We start from the raw sequence: 18,116 nt of genomic DNA on the forward strand, positions 1-18,116 counted from the left end.
AAACTCGAATTATTCGTATATTATATATTATATCGTATTAATATTGTGGCAAAATTGAAATAAAACGGCTATCGTTAGTTTAAGTTGGTCCGTTATCGATTCGCTATAACGGTAAAAGTTGTTCACGTGAACCCGTGAAAACATATTGTATGGATGTCAAGTACCGTGCTAGAGAATGTTCAAGTATTTTTTTCATATGGTGCAAAAAGACAAAATGACAATAACAATAAAAAAAAGTAAATAAAAATCTACCTAGTGATAAAAACCTACCACCGGGTTCTGCCGTTGATACCGAATCATTTATATTCGTTTCACGTTAAGTGCTTATATGTGCAAAAAAGAATTAAGTTGTGAGCAAAAGCTGCAGAGTAATGCGATTCTGCCATTTATGTATACAATATAGTTGGTGTGACGACAACGATGACGATCCGTTAAAATTTCTTTCGATTAAAAGTGCCGTAATCAATGCGATTGGAAAACCAAACTTTCGGGGGGCTGCTTTTACCTACGACTACTAATACTTAAATCCGACCGAGCACTCAGTCACTTGATGACGGTGCTTGTAAATTTATGTCGCCCACACGTTACACCATCGTCATCATACCGGAGGCGACGATAATACACCCGCCGCATACGTTTATTATCTTTAGTACATACACGTATACATAATTATGTATTATACAATACAAATTTATATATATATATACATACACACCTATAAATATATACAAACACACACAGGTACTATAGGTATACCACGGTATACAAGCAAACGCGTTTATACATATAGTCACACAGTAAATTCTATCTACTTCTCCACCTACAGCATGCTTTTCGCAATTCTAACATAACTTACGAACCCAAAACACAAATTCTAGCCCTTTCCGCTCACCGTATAATCTGCATGTGTGTGTGTGTGTGTGTGTGTGTGTGTGTGTGTGCGTACAAGCATTTTCAAAATTATTAATTGTACGTTAGATACAAGTTCACATGTGTTTATTTATTGTATATTTTCGCGTCAGTTTCGGTCAATTTATCTCACAAATAAATTTTTTTTTTAAATCTATCCCGCTTCTATTATTCCTAAAATCCAAATTCAAACAATTGGAAATCAAGTGCCAAAATTTTAGCTAAAGACAACGACTGCGGACGTGTACATAGAGCAAGGACGAATTAGATACATGTATGAAAAAAGTCTGTCACGAGTTTAACAATATCGGACGGACTAGAAAAATATACTTATATCAAGGTGTCGACCGAAAACGACGAGTACATAGTACGTCACCATCGTCATCGCGAACAATGCAAGTTCAAGTTTTCCGCCGTAGAAAAGTTAATAGCGTATTAAACATATACACATACATGTAAAGTATACGTGTGCGTGTATATCATACATACGTGTATAGGAAAAAAGGACTCGAGACTAACGTTTTGTTTTACCATCGGTTTCTATGGCACTGACCGTAAATAAAACTCATGTACACAAGCGCACTCGCACTCTCACCTACTATACATACACGTTCTCCGCTCTGGCCGTACACCCATTTCTTGAGACTATAAATATAATATATGCACACACACACATACGTGTATTATATATACATGTGTGTACGTATATATATACATTAAAAAGCGATTGTGTGTGCACATCTTTGGCTTATTATTTTTAAATTTTAAGTTAAACGCACGCACGCACACAACAAGAATATATGAATATATTTACGCAATGATAAAATAATATAATAACTATACGCTTGTTTAGTTGTACTTTATTGGGATGAGTAAAGAAAAAACATCCCGCTAAGAAATGGTGTACACACGTGTGCATACATACACGTTATGATTTAATTGTTTACGTAGAAAAATATGGGACGCCGTCGAAATTTTAGCAAGTGTCATTGAATAAACACATATTGTACACGCATGGATTGTATTCGTGGGGACGAAAATAATCTCGTCGATTCACCGGTTTAGGTTTAAACTTTAAAACGTTGACACCTGGTTTATATGTGTGTAAATATATATTCTTAGATCAGCAGATGTTTTACTTTTATTATTTTTTTTTCTTTCATCGAAATAAAACTGAAAACAAACGATGATTTTATCTATTTTAAATCATTATACTCTATTACATATCAGAATTCAATTCAATTGTAGTACTCAATATGATGTACGTACCACCGTTTATTAATATAATTTTAACTAGAAAACTTAGGTTTTAACTATTATACTGTTTGATTTATGCGTGTACAATCAAACAGAAAAACTTATAAAAAATATAAATATATTCGATTTTCAAATTGAAATATTAATTATATTTTGATATTTTTTGGTAGAAAAATTTTATTTCAGAAAATCGTAGACACAATGTTTAAATCGAGATAACTTATATCATTTTTATTCGTGCATAATAAACTTGCAAAAAAAAAAAAAAATCCATTTCAAACAAAATTTTTCACAACGGAAAATGGGTGAAGAGAAAAATTACAGCTATAATTTCATTTAGATATAATTTCATAGTAATGATAATTGAGATTAATGAATAACACACTCAATGATTTAGATTAACATTTCATGAAGACTACATTTTAAATAAACTGTCACTTGGCCCGAGTTAAATTTTCTGTGGCACATTCATCTCACCGATTTATTTTAACGTCAAGAGAACTGTAATAAATAATTGTGGCTTTGATACACAAATTCAAGGAAAGGGTTTTATTTTATTAAAATAGGTTGTAAAGTTGCGGAATATGGTGCAAAATAAATTACACGCAACACGCTATTTGTCAGATCACTGGTTATTAACGGTTACCCGTTAAAATGAGGCGAAACTGAAAACTATGTTATATCATAAAATATAATTTGTAACGATTTTGATGTAGAAATCGACTTTACTCGAGAAAAACCCATTTTTAATGTAAATAAGACTTATTTAAAAATTAGGTAACAGGTAGACAAAGATTAGTTTCAGTTACGGTCAATTAATAACAAAAAGTTGAAACCACAGTTAGCGATAAATGTGTCTGGAATTTAATTTTAAAACAACGTTTTACGTAATATACAACACAACGTAATTAACACCAAATATAAATTAAAATAGTATTTTTCTAAATACTAAAGATTTATGACATTAATATATTTATGGAAAACCTATTACAATAAAACTAAAAAACACAAAATAATGAATATTTTAAAATATTTTATATATTAACTACGTTTTAGATTAAATCGAATAATTACATTCAGATTTAATTTACCGTTAAATATTTTATTAAATCTCTAGATTAAAACAGACAAATGTTGAATGCTTAAAAGTGTAATCAAGAAAATAAGCGAATAAGTTCATAGTTTTAAATCGAATAGTACAAAAAGGTCCTCCTAATGATTCCCATCAAAATCTTCAATTTCGAAGTTGGTATAATAAATACCGGAAAGTAGCTGAATTGCCTACTTTAAAACGCCTGGTAAACTCTATTGTCGCTGTAAATAAAATAATGAATTTCGGTAGTTTCTTCTGAACGCCAAATTTTATATTAGAAATTGTATTTTCTTCTTACGTAAAACGGTGGAATTAATATCTACATACTTCTAATCAAATTATAAAACAAGAATAATAAACTTCAATATTTCATAGGAAAATGTATCTATTTTATTTTATTTTATAAAAACTTTAGAATAATTATATTATTAAAATTAAGCAATACTATCACAATTTATTAAGAAAAAAGTAAAAATCATATTATCTATTTTAACAACGTCAAGTTTGGTTACTATCCGTATTCATCAACTGATTAGAGGTTATTGAGAAATTCTAAATAACCGAATTAAAGAAAAACAAACGAAAATATTTGAATAGAAAAGTGTTATAAAAGAAAAATATTATAGCCAGAGTAAATTAATTAGAACGAAAAAACCGCAAAAAGACTAATTTATATGCACAAAGTTACGTCCATAAATCACATTTTTGGGATCTAGAAATTCATTTTTCTAGGACTCCGCTATATGGATTCTAATACACTGTACGCAGAGTAGCCGCATATCCGATGAATTAAATTTATCGTTATCACGAGAAAACAAAAAAGAAAAATAATAATAATAATAATAATATGGTTTATATATATATATATATATATATAATACTGCTCGTTCATTGGCCATCCGTTAACCGTTCAAACGAATTTTTAATTAAGTTAGTCGCTAGTTTTTAATTACATTTAAAACAAAAATAAAAAAAGACTGCAAGATATCTATTTTATTAACACCCCCTAGTGCTACAGCCATCTTAAAAATTGAATTGATTAAACAACAAATAGTATGTTTCATTTGTTCGTATCAATTACTTCGCAACAAAGGTACAAAAACTTAAATAGTTTTTAGTGAATAATGGAAAAAGTTCTATCTCTGAGATTTATGATAAAAAAACAATTAAGCAAAAATCTATAATATGACATAATATAATAAATTTGGTATCCCAGATTCCACCATTAAGTCCAGAATACAATTGTAGCTGTAATAGTTAAAATATTTCACTGTGCAGTTAAGATGTTTTATAACTACAAAGAAAAACGAAAATTTTTAAAAGGCGCAAAACTGTTCAAGATCATATGGAATTGATCTTGAATCATTCGTTATAAACGCCCAACTATAGTGTAAATTTAACGTAATTTAAAACTTGTTCTCTAGAGAATAAATGAAAACGAAGAGTTATATTGCAAGAAATTTCTAAGGATGAAAAATATAATAATAAATCTAGAAGTCGAAACCTTAGAACGTTCGCACTAAAACTTTTTGAACCAACCGCAGAACGTCGGAGTACAAAATATATTTAAAAAAATCCCACGGAACATTTTATCGACTCGTAAGAACCGAACGAGTTATATTTTTCAAGCGACGTTTTTCAAGTAGTAATATCATTGTAGTAGAAATCCAATACGTACACTAAAGCACACACACATACACAAACATGCAGTAAGTATTTTATAAATTAATAATGTCAATAACAATATATCGTACACTTTCGAAGAGTATGCTTGGTGTAATGGAATGCTCAAGAAATAATTAACGGACTTTAATTTCTATTTCTTTAAGCGCTTTCTAATAGAAATCCGATTCCGACCATTCTAGCAGAGCGAAAAACAACGTTCGGTTGAGCTCTGTCGTATATTTAGATTATTTCGAAAGGAGAAAAAAAAATGAGAGAAAAACTGAGAAATTCTAACCATTTTCGAGATGCGCGCCAATAGTTCGGAGCGCGTCAGAGCGTAGTGGCTAGACTGCCGGACAGTGGTTGCAATCCGGTTCCGGTTGCACGCGATTTTGCCCATGTCGTATCGCACGCGAATATTTCGGATGACAGCGGCAACGGCGAGAGCAGCACACGGCGCTGCTCGGCTTTGTTCGCTGGTACGGTCGACGCAACACTGAAAACCGTACACACGTCACTGGAGAACCGAGTACGCCCGCGCCGCGACGGGGGTTGGCGAGTGTAACCGTAGCGGCCGGTGCGGCGACGATGAGTGAACCCTATCAGTCGCGTGCAATTCGACCAGCCCCCTCCAACCGTTCAAACAGTTCCTCTTCCCCCTACCGACGACTGTCTCAGCCCGCCCACCCACGCACCTGTCAACTACCACCGCTCTCCTTGATCCCCACGTACAACGTATAAAAATGCACTTTGCACAGCGCGCGCCTCTCACAGTATACCATTTATGGTCTATACCAACAAATACCGGCTCTGCGTATAGGCGTACATGAAACGTGTAGGAACGAGACTTCTCGCAGCAGTGGCGTAGTTACCGCAAGGGCAACAGAAACAGTTGTCACGGAAAGCAAAATTTTTTGGGGTGCACATAATATATGATAAATTTTATTTATCTATTTAATTATTTTAATATAATTATTAAATGTACAGGTAGATTAAATGTTTAATGTGATATAAGTATGGTTGGGTTAATTTTATATAAAAAATAAATAAAAAACATAAATTTGGTCACAGTAAAGTTTTAATGTCAAAGATCGAAGAGTCTAATTTATATTAGGTAGGGCGAAATATATATTTTGTCTCGAGGCGCTGATGAGGATAGCTAGGACACTATCTCACGGATACTTTCCCGTTGTTGCTTACCATCTTAGAAGATAGTCTTCGACAACGACGGACCACCAAGGTGCACTTCAAAATACATCCATCTTTTTCTGTGCACTACTTTGTTTCAGCGTGTTTACGTTTGTGTATGTAGACCATACTTAAAATGGGAGTGAGAATGAAAGAGAAATTCGTATGTTTCCAAACGTCTTTGACCGTGCTCGTTAAATACCTATGAGTACGCAACGATTCTTGAGACACGTATATTTGTGTACGTATATATATATATATATATATATATATATCTAAACATACTTGAAACTTTATATATATACATATATACACACGTATTAATCGTATATCTCGAGTTTGAATTAGCTCGCAGTTTCGATTACGAATAACCGTAGTTAAGGAAAGTAAACTGTACATTTTGTGTTTACTCACCATAATTATTTATATTGAATTACAACCCAATCAAAAGTATAACAATATGTGTACGCGGGTCCAAAGGCTTTTGATGATGTAGTTTTTTTTTTTATGAGCCAGTTAGGAAAAGAACACACAGTCAATTGATGTTTAACGAGCATAGCGAGTATTCCTCCTAATTTCTGTACGGAATCAATAACATTCATTTCAAATCAAAATAATCTAATATACATATATATGTTCGTAATACGTAAAAAGTTTTCCGTTACTTTATCAAAAGCACGTTCAAATTGTTATTACAGTAACAATTACACTAGATAAATATTTGCACATTGAATATTATCAAAAGAGGTACCTACGTATGGAAAAATATTTTATATTTTTTTAATATTATAGATGTATGTGTTTGGCGTCATTAAGAATATAAAAAATTAAGTAAAGTAAGGATTTACTTTAAACGAAGATTTTTCACAAAAATGGATTAACGTACGTTTCAAAGATGCTTTAGTAAAAACGCATTGAATCGCACCTTTAGTGGATGTAGTTTCATACTCTGATGTTTTGATGAGTTGAACTATTTATAATTTAAGTGAATTCTTACTTTTTAACTTTGAATTCATTAATTCGCAGTGCAATTAATCATATGATTATTCAAACAAAAAAAGAATTCAGCTTGAAATATGCACGTATTATCGATGTGTGTGTTGCTGTATACAAACTTAAACGAGGTTACAAGCTTTATGGAATTCTTGAGAAATAAATCAAAAACAGTTCTTTGTATAAAAATCTCCACAGTTATTTAGGCTCAAAGGTGATATTTGCAACAAATTATTAGTATTATTAGTTGTAACTTGTAACCGAATATATACTCCATGTAATTAATGTATTTAGATATAATATATCGGGAAAATCATTATATTATATATTGACGGCACAAAAGATAATTGGTTTCATATTTAAATTTTTTATAGTTGTTCCTCTTCCGATAATTTACCGATATGGATTAAATAATTCGAAAAAAAAATCAGTTAATGTTTAAGTTACTATCAAAATGTTTGATATGAATATATTATATCAGTAATATAATTTATCATATGATTTAATTATGTAAAATAAAAACGTTTATAATGTTATTCGATACTAAAAATGTTTATGAATAACAATTTCATGTTTTATATGATTACTTTCATTTGAGAAAATTTTTTTTTTTTATAAAACATTTGCTTAGTATATACATTACAATATCATAATATTTTGAATAAATAAAATAATTTAAAACTGAAAAATATTACAAATATTACACGTATGTGAAGTTGGCCACCCCCCCCCCCTAAATATAAAAATAGCCTTCCAAAATAATTGTATTTTATTATTTTTCTTATTTTCTTATTTTCTTAATTTGTAACTATTTATAACCAAGTTTTTGAAATTTGTAACCTCTTCAATTTTGAGTAGTTATCGATTTTCCTATGGGGAGCTGCCCCCCCCCCCAATTCAATGAAATCGTCCAAAACAAGTTGTAATTTATAAAACTTGATTTATAACTATTTGTAACCAATTTTTTATAATTTGTAACATCGGCCCTTCCGAGTAATTATAAATTTCTCAATAAGGGGCTGCCCCCCCTCCCAATACAATGAAATCGTCCAAAACAAATTGTAACTTATAAAATCCAATTTGTAATTATTTGTAACCAAGTTTTTAGAATTTGTAACTTCATCAATTTTGAATCCCAATGGATTTCCCTAAGATGATATCTTTATAAAAAAGTTAAGATTATAATTTATAATATCACCCAATTAAATTAATTCGCCTAGAATATATCGTAAGTTGAAGAAAGATATCTATATTTAATAAAAAAAAAAATCTAAATTGATTAAGTATGTCTTAATTAACTAGAATTTTACTTTTATTTTTATTCGATTAGGCTAAAATCTTAAATAAAATGTTTTTATAACATACTCAATTTATGAACATATATAATAAATTGTTAGCACTCATATCTTATTATAAGAAGCCTCTCTACATTCATTATTAATTCAATAATATAAAATAAACTATAAAGTAAATGAATGTAAATATTTCTTTGAATTATTAAAATGATTAATTAAAATTATTTTTAAAAATAAATATATACCTGTTAGAACCTCACAAAAATAAATAAAAAAATAAATTTCGAGAAAAAAATTAATACAATTTTATAACGCTTACAAATCTAACATACTTAATCTGACATTTTTCTATAAAATAATAAATTTGGTTTCACATATTTGGATTCTGTACACTTATATATTGTTCTTTTTTTTACCAAGTTATTATGTATTTCCCAATAACCTTTAATTCGCTTACGGTGTGATACGTAGTGGCCCATGTTTTTTATATCTACATCTCCAATGTATGAAATTATTGACTGCAGTGAAAACTTAGTAGTATATAATAAATTACCTCCTAAAATATATATGAATAGTTCTTTTTAGTATTTAACTGTTTACCTTTCTTTTCCAACAAACAACTTTGATTGGTATATGATAGTATATTATTGACCAAGATTTTATTTTCATTTATCGTATTATCCTTAAAAATATCTGTTTCCAATATAATATGTTCCTGCAGTACTCTTATAAAATTTCTACTTATATTTTCGCAGTTTGGTCACCATTTTATTTTTTTTCCGTAACATATTTATTTAAATATGTATTTACATCTTCTAAGCGTCCACTACTATGTAACAATTCATTGAATAATATTGTTGCATTATAAAATACTGTTTTTGCAGTACAAATGGTGCATTCCAATATTTGTATACTGCTAGGTATATCAGAAAAAAACTTGTTACATAGAGCAATAACATTGATATTTGCGTCCAATATTGAGGTTCAGATTCTACTGGTCACATTTTAAAAAGTTCAATTTTTACCAGCAAATTAACAAGTTGATCATAAGTTATGCTTGTAACTCCACGAAGAGGATATATTTTCATCGTTTTATACAATGATTCATTTTAATATTATCAATATACAACTTATACCTTTTGTTATCAATGTAGATTACTGTTATAGCTACTAAAAGTGAATCAAAAACACACGAATTAAGTATCAGAATTTTTTCTTTATTTACTTAAGAGCTGGTAAAAGATTTCCATTTATTATCATTAATAATGAAGTTGATTATAATCCTGAAGTATTTAGTACTTGGCGAATAATTGAATATGGACTTGTACATTTCGAAAATCGTTTGGAATTTTTTTCTCTTTTTTAATTTTGATAAGTCGGTCTGCTTTATTTCTCCAATTTTCTTGTGCCATTAGTTCATCTGTTATCATTATATTGATATCAGATTAATCTGAATTGATAGAAATATCATCATCACTATAAAATTCCAATTCAAAATTATTACTTACATTGCTATTTATATCAATTTCCCTATTTGTTTAATTACTATATATCATATCAGAACTGTTACTTGATTTAATATCATTTTTTGATTTATATTCTTGATTTTTGTTGACTTTTAATGATCTGGCCATTTTCAATTCTCCTTTTATTGATAATAAATGTGAACTAACAAAACGGTCTATGGTCCTAAGTAATTGTCTCAATTAATTTTTGGCATGAGAAAAATATCCTTTGACTGGTGCTGAAGTGGCATTTTCGTATTTTGATTTGTAGTGTCTAGCCGTTATGTTTGTCCAGAGAAGAAATTTTTTTTATAATATGAAGAAAAGAAGCACATAAACCAGGTAAAAAGTACCTATTCAAACATGCATCGGAGAAAACTGCTACACGTTCTTTAATATTTTTAATAAATGTATCTATATTATTTTAAATATTACTAAGACTTTGAATATTATAAACTTGTAACATTATTTTTCTTCATTTTCTTCTGGAACTTCTTTGTCATCTGAAATTATATTTCCTTTGAAATCAACATTTTCGATTTGTTTTAAAATATTTTTCCCGCATTTTTCTGACGAAGTGTAATATTTTGTACCTTCTATATTACCATCAAATTTTGAAGATGCAATGACTAAAATTGCAGTTAAAATTGTTTTAAATTAATTAAGTGTTTTTGATTTTTATAAAAAGAATTATGGCTCTAACGTAAAATTCTTTAATTTTTCCCTGACTTCTTATATTAAAATATTTTCATCTACCAATCATTTTAAAAAAATGGGCAATATACAAACGCACATAAATATCTAGTCTAGAATTTGGAACAATTAAACCATCTTCTTTATCTTGAAGAATCTTCAAACTCATTTCACAGTATTGAATCTTAGACAAACCATAACAGAAAACACGTGTAACAGCTTCTGTACGTGCATTAACCTGACTCTCGTTGAGAAATTTACGATTATTCGAAAGGGCCGAGGTTACAAATTCTAAAAAATTGGTTACAAATAGTTACAAATTGAATTTTATAAGTTACAACTTGTTTTGGACGATTTCATTGAATTGGAGGGGGCAGCCCTCCATAGGGAAATCGATAACTACTCAAAATTGAAGAGGTTACAAATTTCAAAAAGTTGGTTAAAAATAGTTACAAATTGGATTTTATAAGTTACAATTTGTTTTGGGCGATTTCGTTGAATTGGGGGGGGGGGGGCTGCGTGAAGTTAGCCCCTCATTGAGAAAGTACCCGTAGTTTGAAAAATATGAGGTTACAAATTCTAAAAACTTGGGTACAAATAGTTACAAATTAAGAAAATAAGGTTACAATTATTTTGGAAAGTATTTTTCATAGTGGGGGGAAGGCTAACTTCACATACATAAATATTACAGTTACACAACATGTATTATTCTATTTATCCCTTTTTAAAAATTGAGTACCACTATTTTTCCCCATTCAATCATCGAATACCAATTATGTTTTTTAAACTGAATTTTTATACACCGAAATTTAAATAATATATGAAATATAAATATAATATAAAAATGAATTCAATATTTATAGATAAAATGCAAGAAATTAAATTTTACACGTCTTACAAATTAATAATCCATAAAAATATGCATATTATCGGTAAAAAAAAAATTAATATACTAGTTATAATTATAGCCACATTTAATATTTAATAACCATTTGATATTTTGAATACTTTCACACGATTTAATTAACATTTTTAAGATATAACAATAATTAAAAATTTAGAATTCTGTATGCACTTAAAACATATCCACTTAAATAAACTTTTTAAAATTGTTCAATTGTCTTAATTTTATTTTATTTTATTTATTTTTTTATTTTAAGTATCAGTAATTATTATAACTACGTACTAATCAAGAAAACTTTTAAAATATTTTTAGTAACATTTTAAGAAGTAAAATAACACAAATTATACATAGTTATTACAACAAAATATTTTAATCTTAAACGATATAAGTATTCATATTAATAAAATACTATTTTATTACGTAATTACAATGAACATATGTAAGGATTCATTTTTTATCATAATTTAAAAAACTTATATAAAATAACTCTCAAAACCAATAATTTATTTAAAAAATATCAATTTGCTATACCAAAAAACTTGCAATATTTTTTCTTTAACAAGTTTATATAAACTGTGGAAAAAAAATACCCGAGTGAAGTATTATAAATATAAATGAGCTGATTGATTAAAAAGTATAAAGCCATTATTGCATTACTTTATTTAAGACACGACTTTTTTTATTAATATATGTATACCAAGACACTAAAAAAGACCTATATACATCCAATTTCTAATTTGCACCCATTGTGTTCATCGGATTTATTTTTGAAAAAGGTTCAACAGACCAACATATAAAAACAGAAAAATTCTAGTGCTCTCAATTGGAAAAAAAACCCAATAGCTGATCCCAGGCACTGTATTTTCCGCATGAATGTACCATGATCATTATCATTTATCTTCCATCCCTCCCTTGTACTTTTCACTTTCAAGGACGTCAACCCCTAAACCAATTGTCTATGTCATAAGCTTTTTTTCCTTATTCGTTAAGAACAACCCCTGACCGTGTTCAATATTTGATCAGAAGTCGTAAATTGGGTAAACCGAGAATTCTACTCATACAAAAATCTCAAAATCTATTATATGTAATCTAAAAGAATCTTGTTTTTCGTTTATAGTGGAAAAATTATATTGAATTGGAAATAATAAACTCATCGGATACTCAACACGCACAAAATTATAAAAAAATAAATAAATTAAGATAAAGAAGAATCTACATTTACATTCACATTGAAAAAATTAACAAAGGCTTAAATTCTTAGAATATTTACACAATAATGTTTCATATTTCTTAAGCCATTACCATTAGGCGAATATAAATAATCATAGATTTCTTAAATCAAACATAAATTGTAATAATGATCATGTAACTAAAATTCAGTGTTATTTATTTATATGAATTTATTAAGTATTAAATATTTAAGGTTTTTTCTCACAATAATATTAGAATAAACACTTATTTAGAAATAACTTTTAAATTAATGTTTACAAATAAACTGTTAAAACACTGATATTGCATGAAATTATTATTGATAAATAACCTTATCAACTATAACTAGTTTTTATAAGTAAATAGATGCTCATGAACGTTAAAATATTAATATTTAAGACAATTGGGTTTATAATTAAATTTATTTTTATTATAAATAATAGTATAATAATAGTAATAATATTTTAATCATAAAAGTTTAATTTATATATTTAATTATTTTCACTAGCACAAAAGGGTAATGGAAAATCAACACTGTGATATCTACTACTACATACATAGGCTTAATAAATAATTTACAAAATACAGAAATATTATAAAATTTTTATGTAGCAAATACTAATATTACTAGATTGTTTATCTTATACGAGTATAACTTTCATATTCGCTATCAATCGACTCAAAACATAAATCAATAATATGTTGATACAATTGCATACATAGATATTTTTAAATCGGTAAATAACAATAATGTTTATCACTTACATGACTTTAAAATGTACATATTCAATTGAAAAATAATTATATTCCACTATTGTTAAAAATTGTGTTAATTATTTGTATTTTCGCTCATAAAATAAATATACAATAATTTATATTGAATAATAGCACTCGAGTATAATAACGCTGCGAATTACTTATTCAAAATACACGTCATGTTTCAAAAGCAAATTGAATTATAAGTGAAACTTTAGCTATTTAAGTCAAACTAATCCTGTCTTTCTCGAAAGGTCTAAGTCTAAAACAATAGAAAGCTTAACACAGATTACAACGAATACACGACAATTTAATATTGAAATCTGTTTTTGATACCATAATAAATCAATTTAAAATATAAATTCTCATAAAGAAGTGTTACTAAATGTTTACAAATAAATACATTTTTGATATAGATAATCAATCATAATACAATATTTTAACAGATAAAACATGTTAATAAGATGAACATTTTTATACCATGGATGAAAACGAAAAAATATAACTTAAGGTATAATGAATAAATATATTGAATAAAGGTCTATTTAAAAAAATAATATTGAAATTGATCCCGCTAGCATTGCATTAAAATCACTCGAAACAAATTTTAAACAAATATTTATAAAAAGCATAAAAATAACATCTAAGTCAAAAAAATATAATATCATACATGTACATTTTTATGGGTGCGTTACGATTGCGTATGATACGATTCCGTATAGACTTTTTCAACATTACGATTCCGTACATTCTACCTACCAATACTTAGTGCAATATTGCCGTTGTTCAAAATCGTGAAAATGTGTAATATAACTTATTTTAGGAAACGATTGCCTATATTTTATACAATTTTTATAAACAATATAATTTATAAATTTTTATACAACAATTATATACAACCAAATTGTATATTTCCAACTAATATATGGGCTGGAGAACCTTCAATAAATAAAAGGTATCACAGTTTTATAAATTATAAGAAAAATTTTGAAGTATTCTTATACAATATAGCTTTAAAATTTATGTTTTGATACATAAAAATAAAGTGTTATAAAATATTTAGATCATTATTAATACCGTAATTTTTACGTATTTTAATGTCAGAACACAAATGGTCCAGAGTTTCCACAGAACTTTTAACGCTCAATTCTATAACGAATATCCACCAATATAGTTTATGCTTGAGGCATTGAAAGAAATGCAGGCTGAAATCAATATAAAAATATTCACTACGCAAAAAAATATATCCAAAGCTATTCCATCTAAAGATATGCAAAAAATTAACCATGTAATAAAACTATACGACCAATTTAAAATAGATGGTAATATATTAATTTTTTTATTAGGGACTGGTTATCGATACCAAGGTTTTAATTTAAAACATATATTGTGTATTTTTATTGTACTTTTTATGCCTAAATATCTTATATTGTTTTTAATTGACTATAATATTATAATAATGATTTTTTTAAATTATATTATTATTATTTTTAATTTCATTTAATTTAATAGTCATGTTGGCAACGTTACACTCATTTTCGTACGCAATCGTAATGTTTTTAAGGCCTAGATAGAGAAATCGTACGCAATCGTAAAAACGTACACAATCGTTTTACTAAAAGGGACAATCGTATATCACCGATTTTTATAACTGATAATAATCAGTATTAAAATAATGATTTTAAAAACAATTATATTACTCGCGTTTAATACATAATTAATACAACAAATAAAAACCATACAGAAAATAAAATTCAGATGAAAATATATGGACCATCAAATTAATTAATTTAAATGTTTTTCTTAAGATAGGTACCTTCATTGTAAAAACAAATACACATAAACCAACCGAAATATTATTTAAATATAAGTAATTTGTGAGACAATTAGATCATTAGGTCCTAATATTTATTATAATTTTTAACTACCAACGAAATAAATAAAGAAGTAAAAACTAAAAAAATTTCACAAAAATTAAATCTTTATAGCTATACTACACTGTAAGCATACGTAAATACTATTGGTACAATATTCACATATAAATATGAAAATAACTTTATACTTCTAGATAAAAAATCGTTCAGCGAAGATTTGCACTTTATAATAATATAATACAACCGTATCTATTAATTATTCAATGGAAAATACGAAAATATTAATTATTTTGTTTATTAATTTCAAATATTAATGGTTGACAGTTAGGGAGATTGCTAGGCAAGATTATCTTTCTCTTTCTATCACACGCACCGTATATTTCGATGTTTTCTATTTCCAACGTACCGATCGATTGATGCGATAAGAATTTTGAAAACTAATTTAAATTCATCGTAAAGGCTTCTTTAGATCGACTTCCAACTTTTTGATTTTGTCTCCAAAATTTTATAAATTGGAAACATAAAAATTAACAAAAATTAATTTTTAGGTATATTAAGTACAAAATTTAAAAAATGTGAGAAAGTCGATCTAAATAAGTCTTTTCGACAAATTCAAATCAGTTTTCAAAATTCTTATTGCCTTAATAGATTAATCGGTACATTGAAAATAGAAAACGTCTAAATGCCTATAATGCGCGTATGATAGAAAGAGAAAGAAAATCATGGCTTTTAATCCCCTTAACGGTTCAAACTATGCATGACTTTAGATTACAAAAAAAAATTAAACTTATAATTTTAGATTATAAGTAAATAATAATAAACGGTCAAAATAATAATTTTTTTACAGTTATAATTTGGGAATAACTAATAATAAAAACCAGTGAACCGTTAGACTTTTATCATTTTTTCCCATTTATTTCAACTAACTGGAAAATAGTTTAGAAATATAAAAAATTACTACTTCCCTCCTCCCAAATTCCAACTAGATATAATTTCCTATCAATAACCTCCTCGTTTTACTTAGAATCTTAAATTTATATAACTCTTGTGAATTAGTGAAAAATTATATTTTTTTAAGATGCTTACAAATTAAATCATACTACTATAATTAAAAATAATTAAAAAGGCTTATATAAAATTGGAATTCAAGCAAACGCACATAAAATACACCAAGATATAAAAATTATAGTATTAATACCAATGATTTACACTTATAATAAGTTTTTTATTTCATAACATTGAAATTATTTCAATGAAAAACTTATGTTTTAATTTAACATACATATAAATATAAATTAATATTTCCCAACAAAATTACAATAATGATCTCCCTTAAAATACTATCAATTATGTTAATATTAAACCAATGTAATATTTTCAACGTTTATTGTATTCATAATTGTTTTTTTTCTTTGCATCCCTGTTTACATTTTGCATTCTTCCTGGCTATACTGTCCTTCTCCTCCAAATTACAAATTTTGGAATGCGCAAAATATCTTCCAACCCTATCTGGCAGCACGTACCACTCTCCACCATTGAAACACTGCTTGATATGAGTTTTAATTAAATTCTAGTTTCTCTTTTACGGATTTCTATATACATATGCACTTTGAATATCTGACTATACAGCCAAGAGATCAGGATATTATCGAAATATTTCTCATTAAACCCACGAATATTTATAACTATAACTATCATCAACTGAGGCAACACAATGAAAAAAAAATATATGAGCATAAATAAATGTTATTTTAATACACAGGGCTACAGTAAAAAGTCAACAAAATAGGCGTGTACCAATTACAATATATACGTAATACCATACATTTTTCGAATTCAAAAGGAACAAATAAATTAATATAAAATAAAAATTTGAACACTTTTTGTATTCTTTATAACGGACACAGTAGAATAGTCAGCATACAAATATAGACTCTTTTATTAATCAGGCCTCGGTAACTATTTTAATCCCCAGAAATTAATCTGAGTGGACCAATTATCTTAAAACTCCTATCCATTTTCGGTCGACTTCTATGTCAACAACCACTGAGTTCAAATTACCGAACTTTAACTTTAACCACTTAATGGCCACTACTCAACTATAATAAAAATGGGCATTGGTTTTATTTTTGATTTTAACTTCAAACGTAATGTGAGAGACTGCAGTGACGCCAAATTAATTTTAAATAGCCAGACTATAGAAAATGTTAAAAATCTACCATTATGCAAATCCTGCACCATATTAAAATAATTGTAATAGACACTTGAAATTGTAACTGAATGATTATATCACTGTTAGCAATGGATAGTATATTTTAAAACATTTCGTATATTTTCTAAACTATTTTTAAATATTTGAAAATGTTCTGTTTTCTTAGCTATTTTTCGAAGAATGATACAGTTATTTATAAAACTCTATATCAATCATCTTTAGAAATATGAACTGAACTTCTATCACACAGAACCATTTTTTCTGAACAATAGTACAACGGTTTAAAAATTAAAATATCAACACAGAACCTATCTCTATATCTTACCCGACCTAAGAGAAACCAAGGAGAATCACCCGTTTTTACTTTTATCCGTTATATTTTAAAAGAATATAAAATATCTACTTTAAATTTATTCGGAATTATGCATATATTATACTTAAATAATTATTAGTAATAAGTAATAATAACAACTCAAAATATCGAAAAGATAACAGGGGTTAATGGCTTAAATCGTGTTCCAAAGTAAAAAAAATTAATATAAAATTTTGTAATATCACCATAA

The 18,116-nt window shown here is 27.4% G+C and overlaps 1 protein-coding gene across 6 annotated transcripts in view; it reads right to left on the reverse strand.

The window, feature by feature from the left end:
* The window catches only part of LOC112687249 (apoptosis-stimulating of p53 protein 2), a 126,168-nt gene that overhangs the window by 73,051 nt on the left and 35,001 nt on the right, over positions 1 to 18,116 (reverse strand). Inside the window, exon 1 of one of the 6 annotated variants that reach the window (XM_025559850.1) lies at positions 5,220 to 5,422. The exons of the other annotated variants lie outside the window; for them this stretch is intronic. Within the exon in view, the coding sequence (XP_025415635.1) occupies positions 5,220 to 5,324 (105 nt within the window). The 5' untranslated portion in view covers positions 5,325 to 5,422. Of the gene's footprint in view, positions 1 to 5,219; positions 5,423 to 18,116 lie in introns of those variants that run through there. 6 annotated transcript variants of the gene reach the window in all.

The sequence above is a fragment of the Sipha flava genome, unplaced genomic scaffold (genome assembly GCF_003268045.1).
Source record: "Sipha flava isolate LNK unplaced genomic scaffold, YSA_version1 338_pilon_pilon, whole genome shotgun sequence".
NCBI classification, from domain to species: Eukaryota; Metazoa; Arthropoda; class Insecta; order Hemiptera; family Aphididae; genus Sipha; species Sipha flava.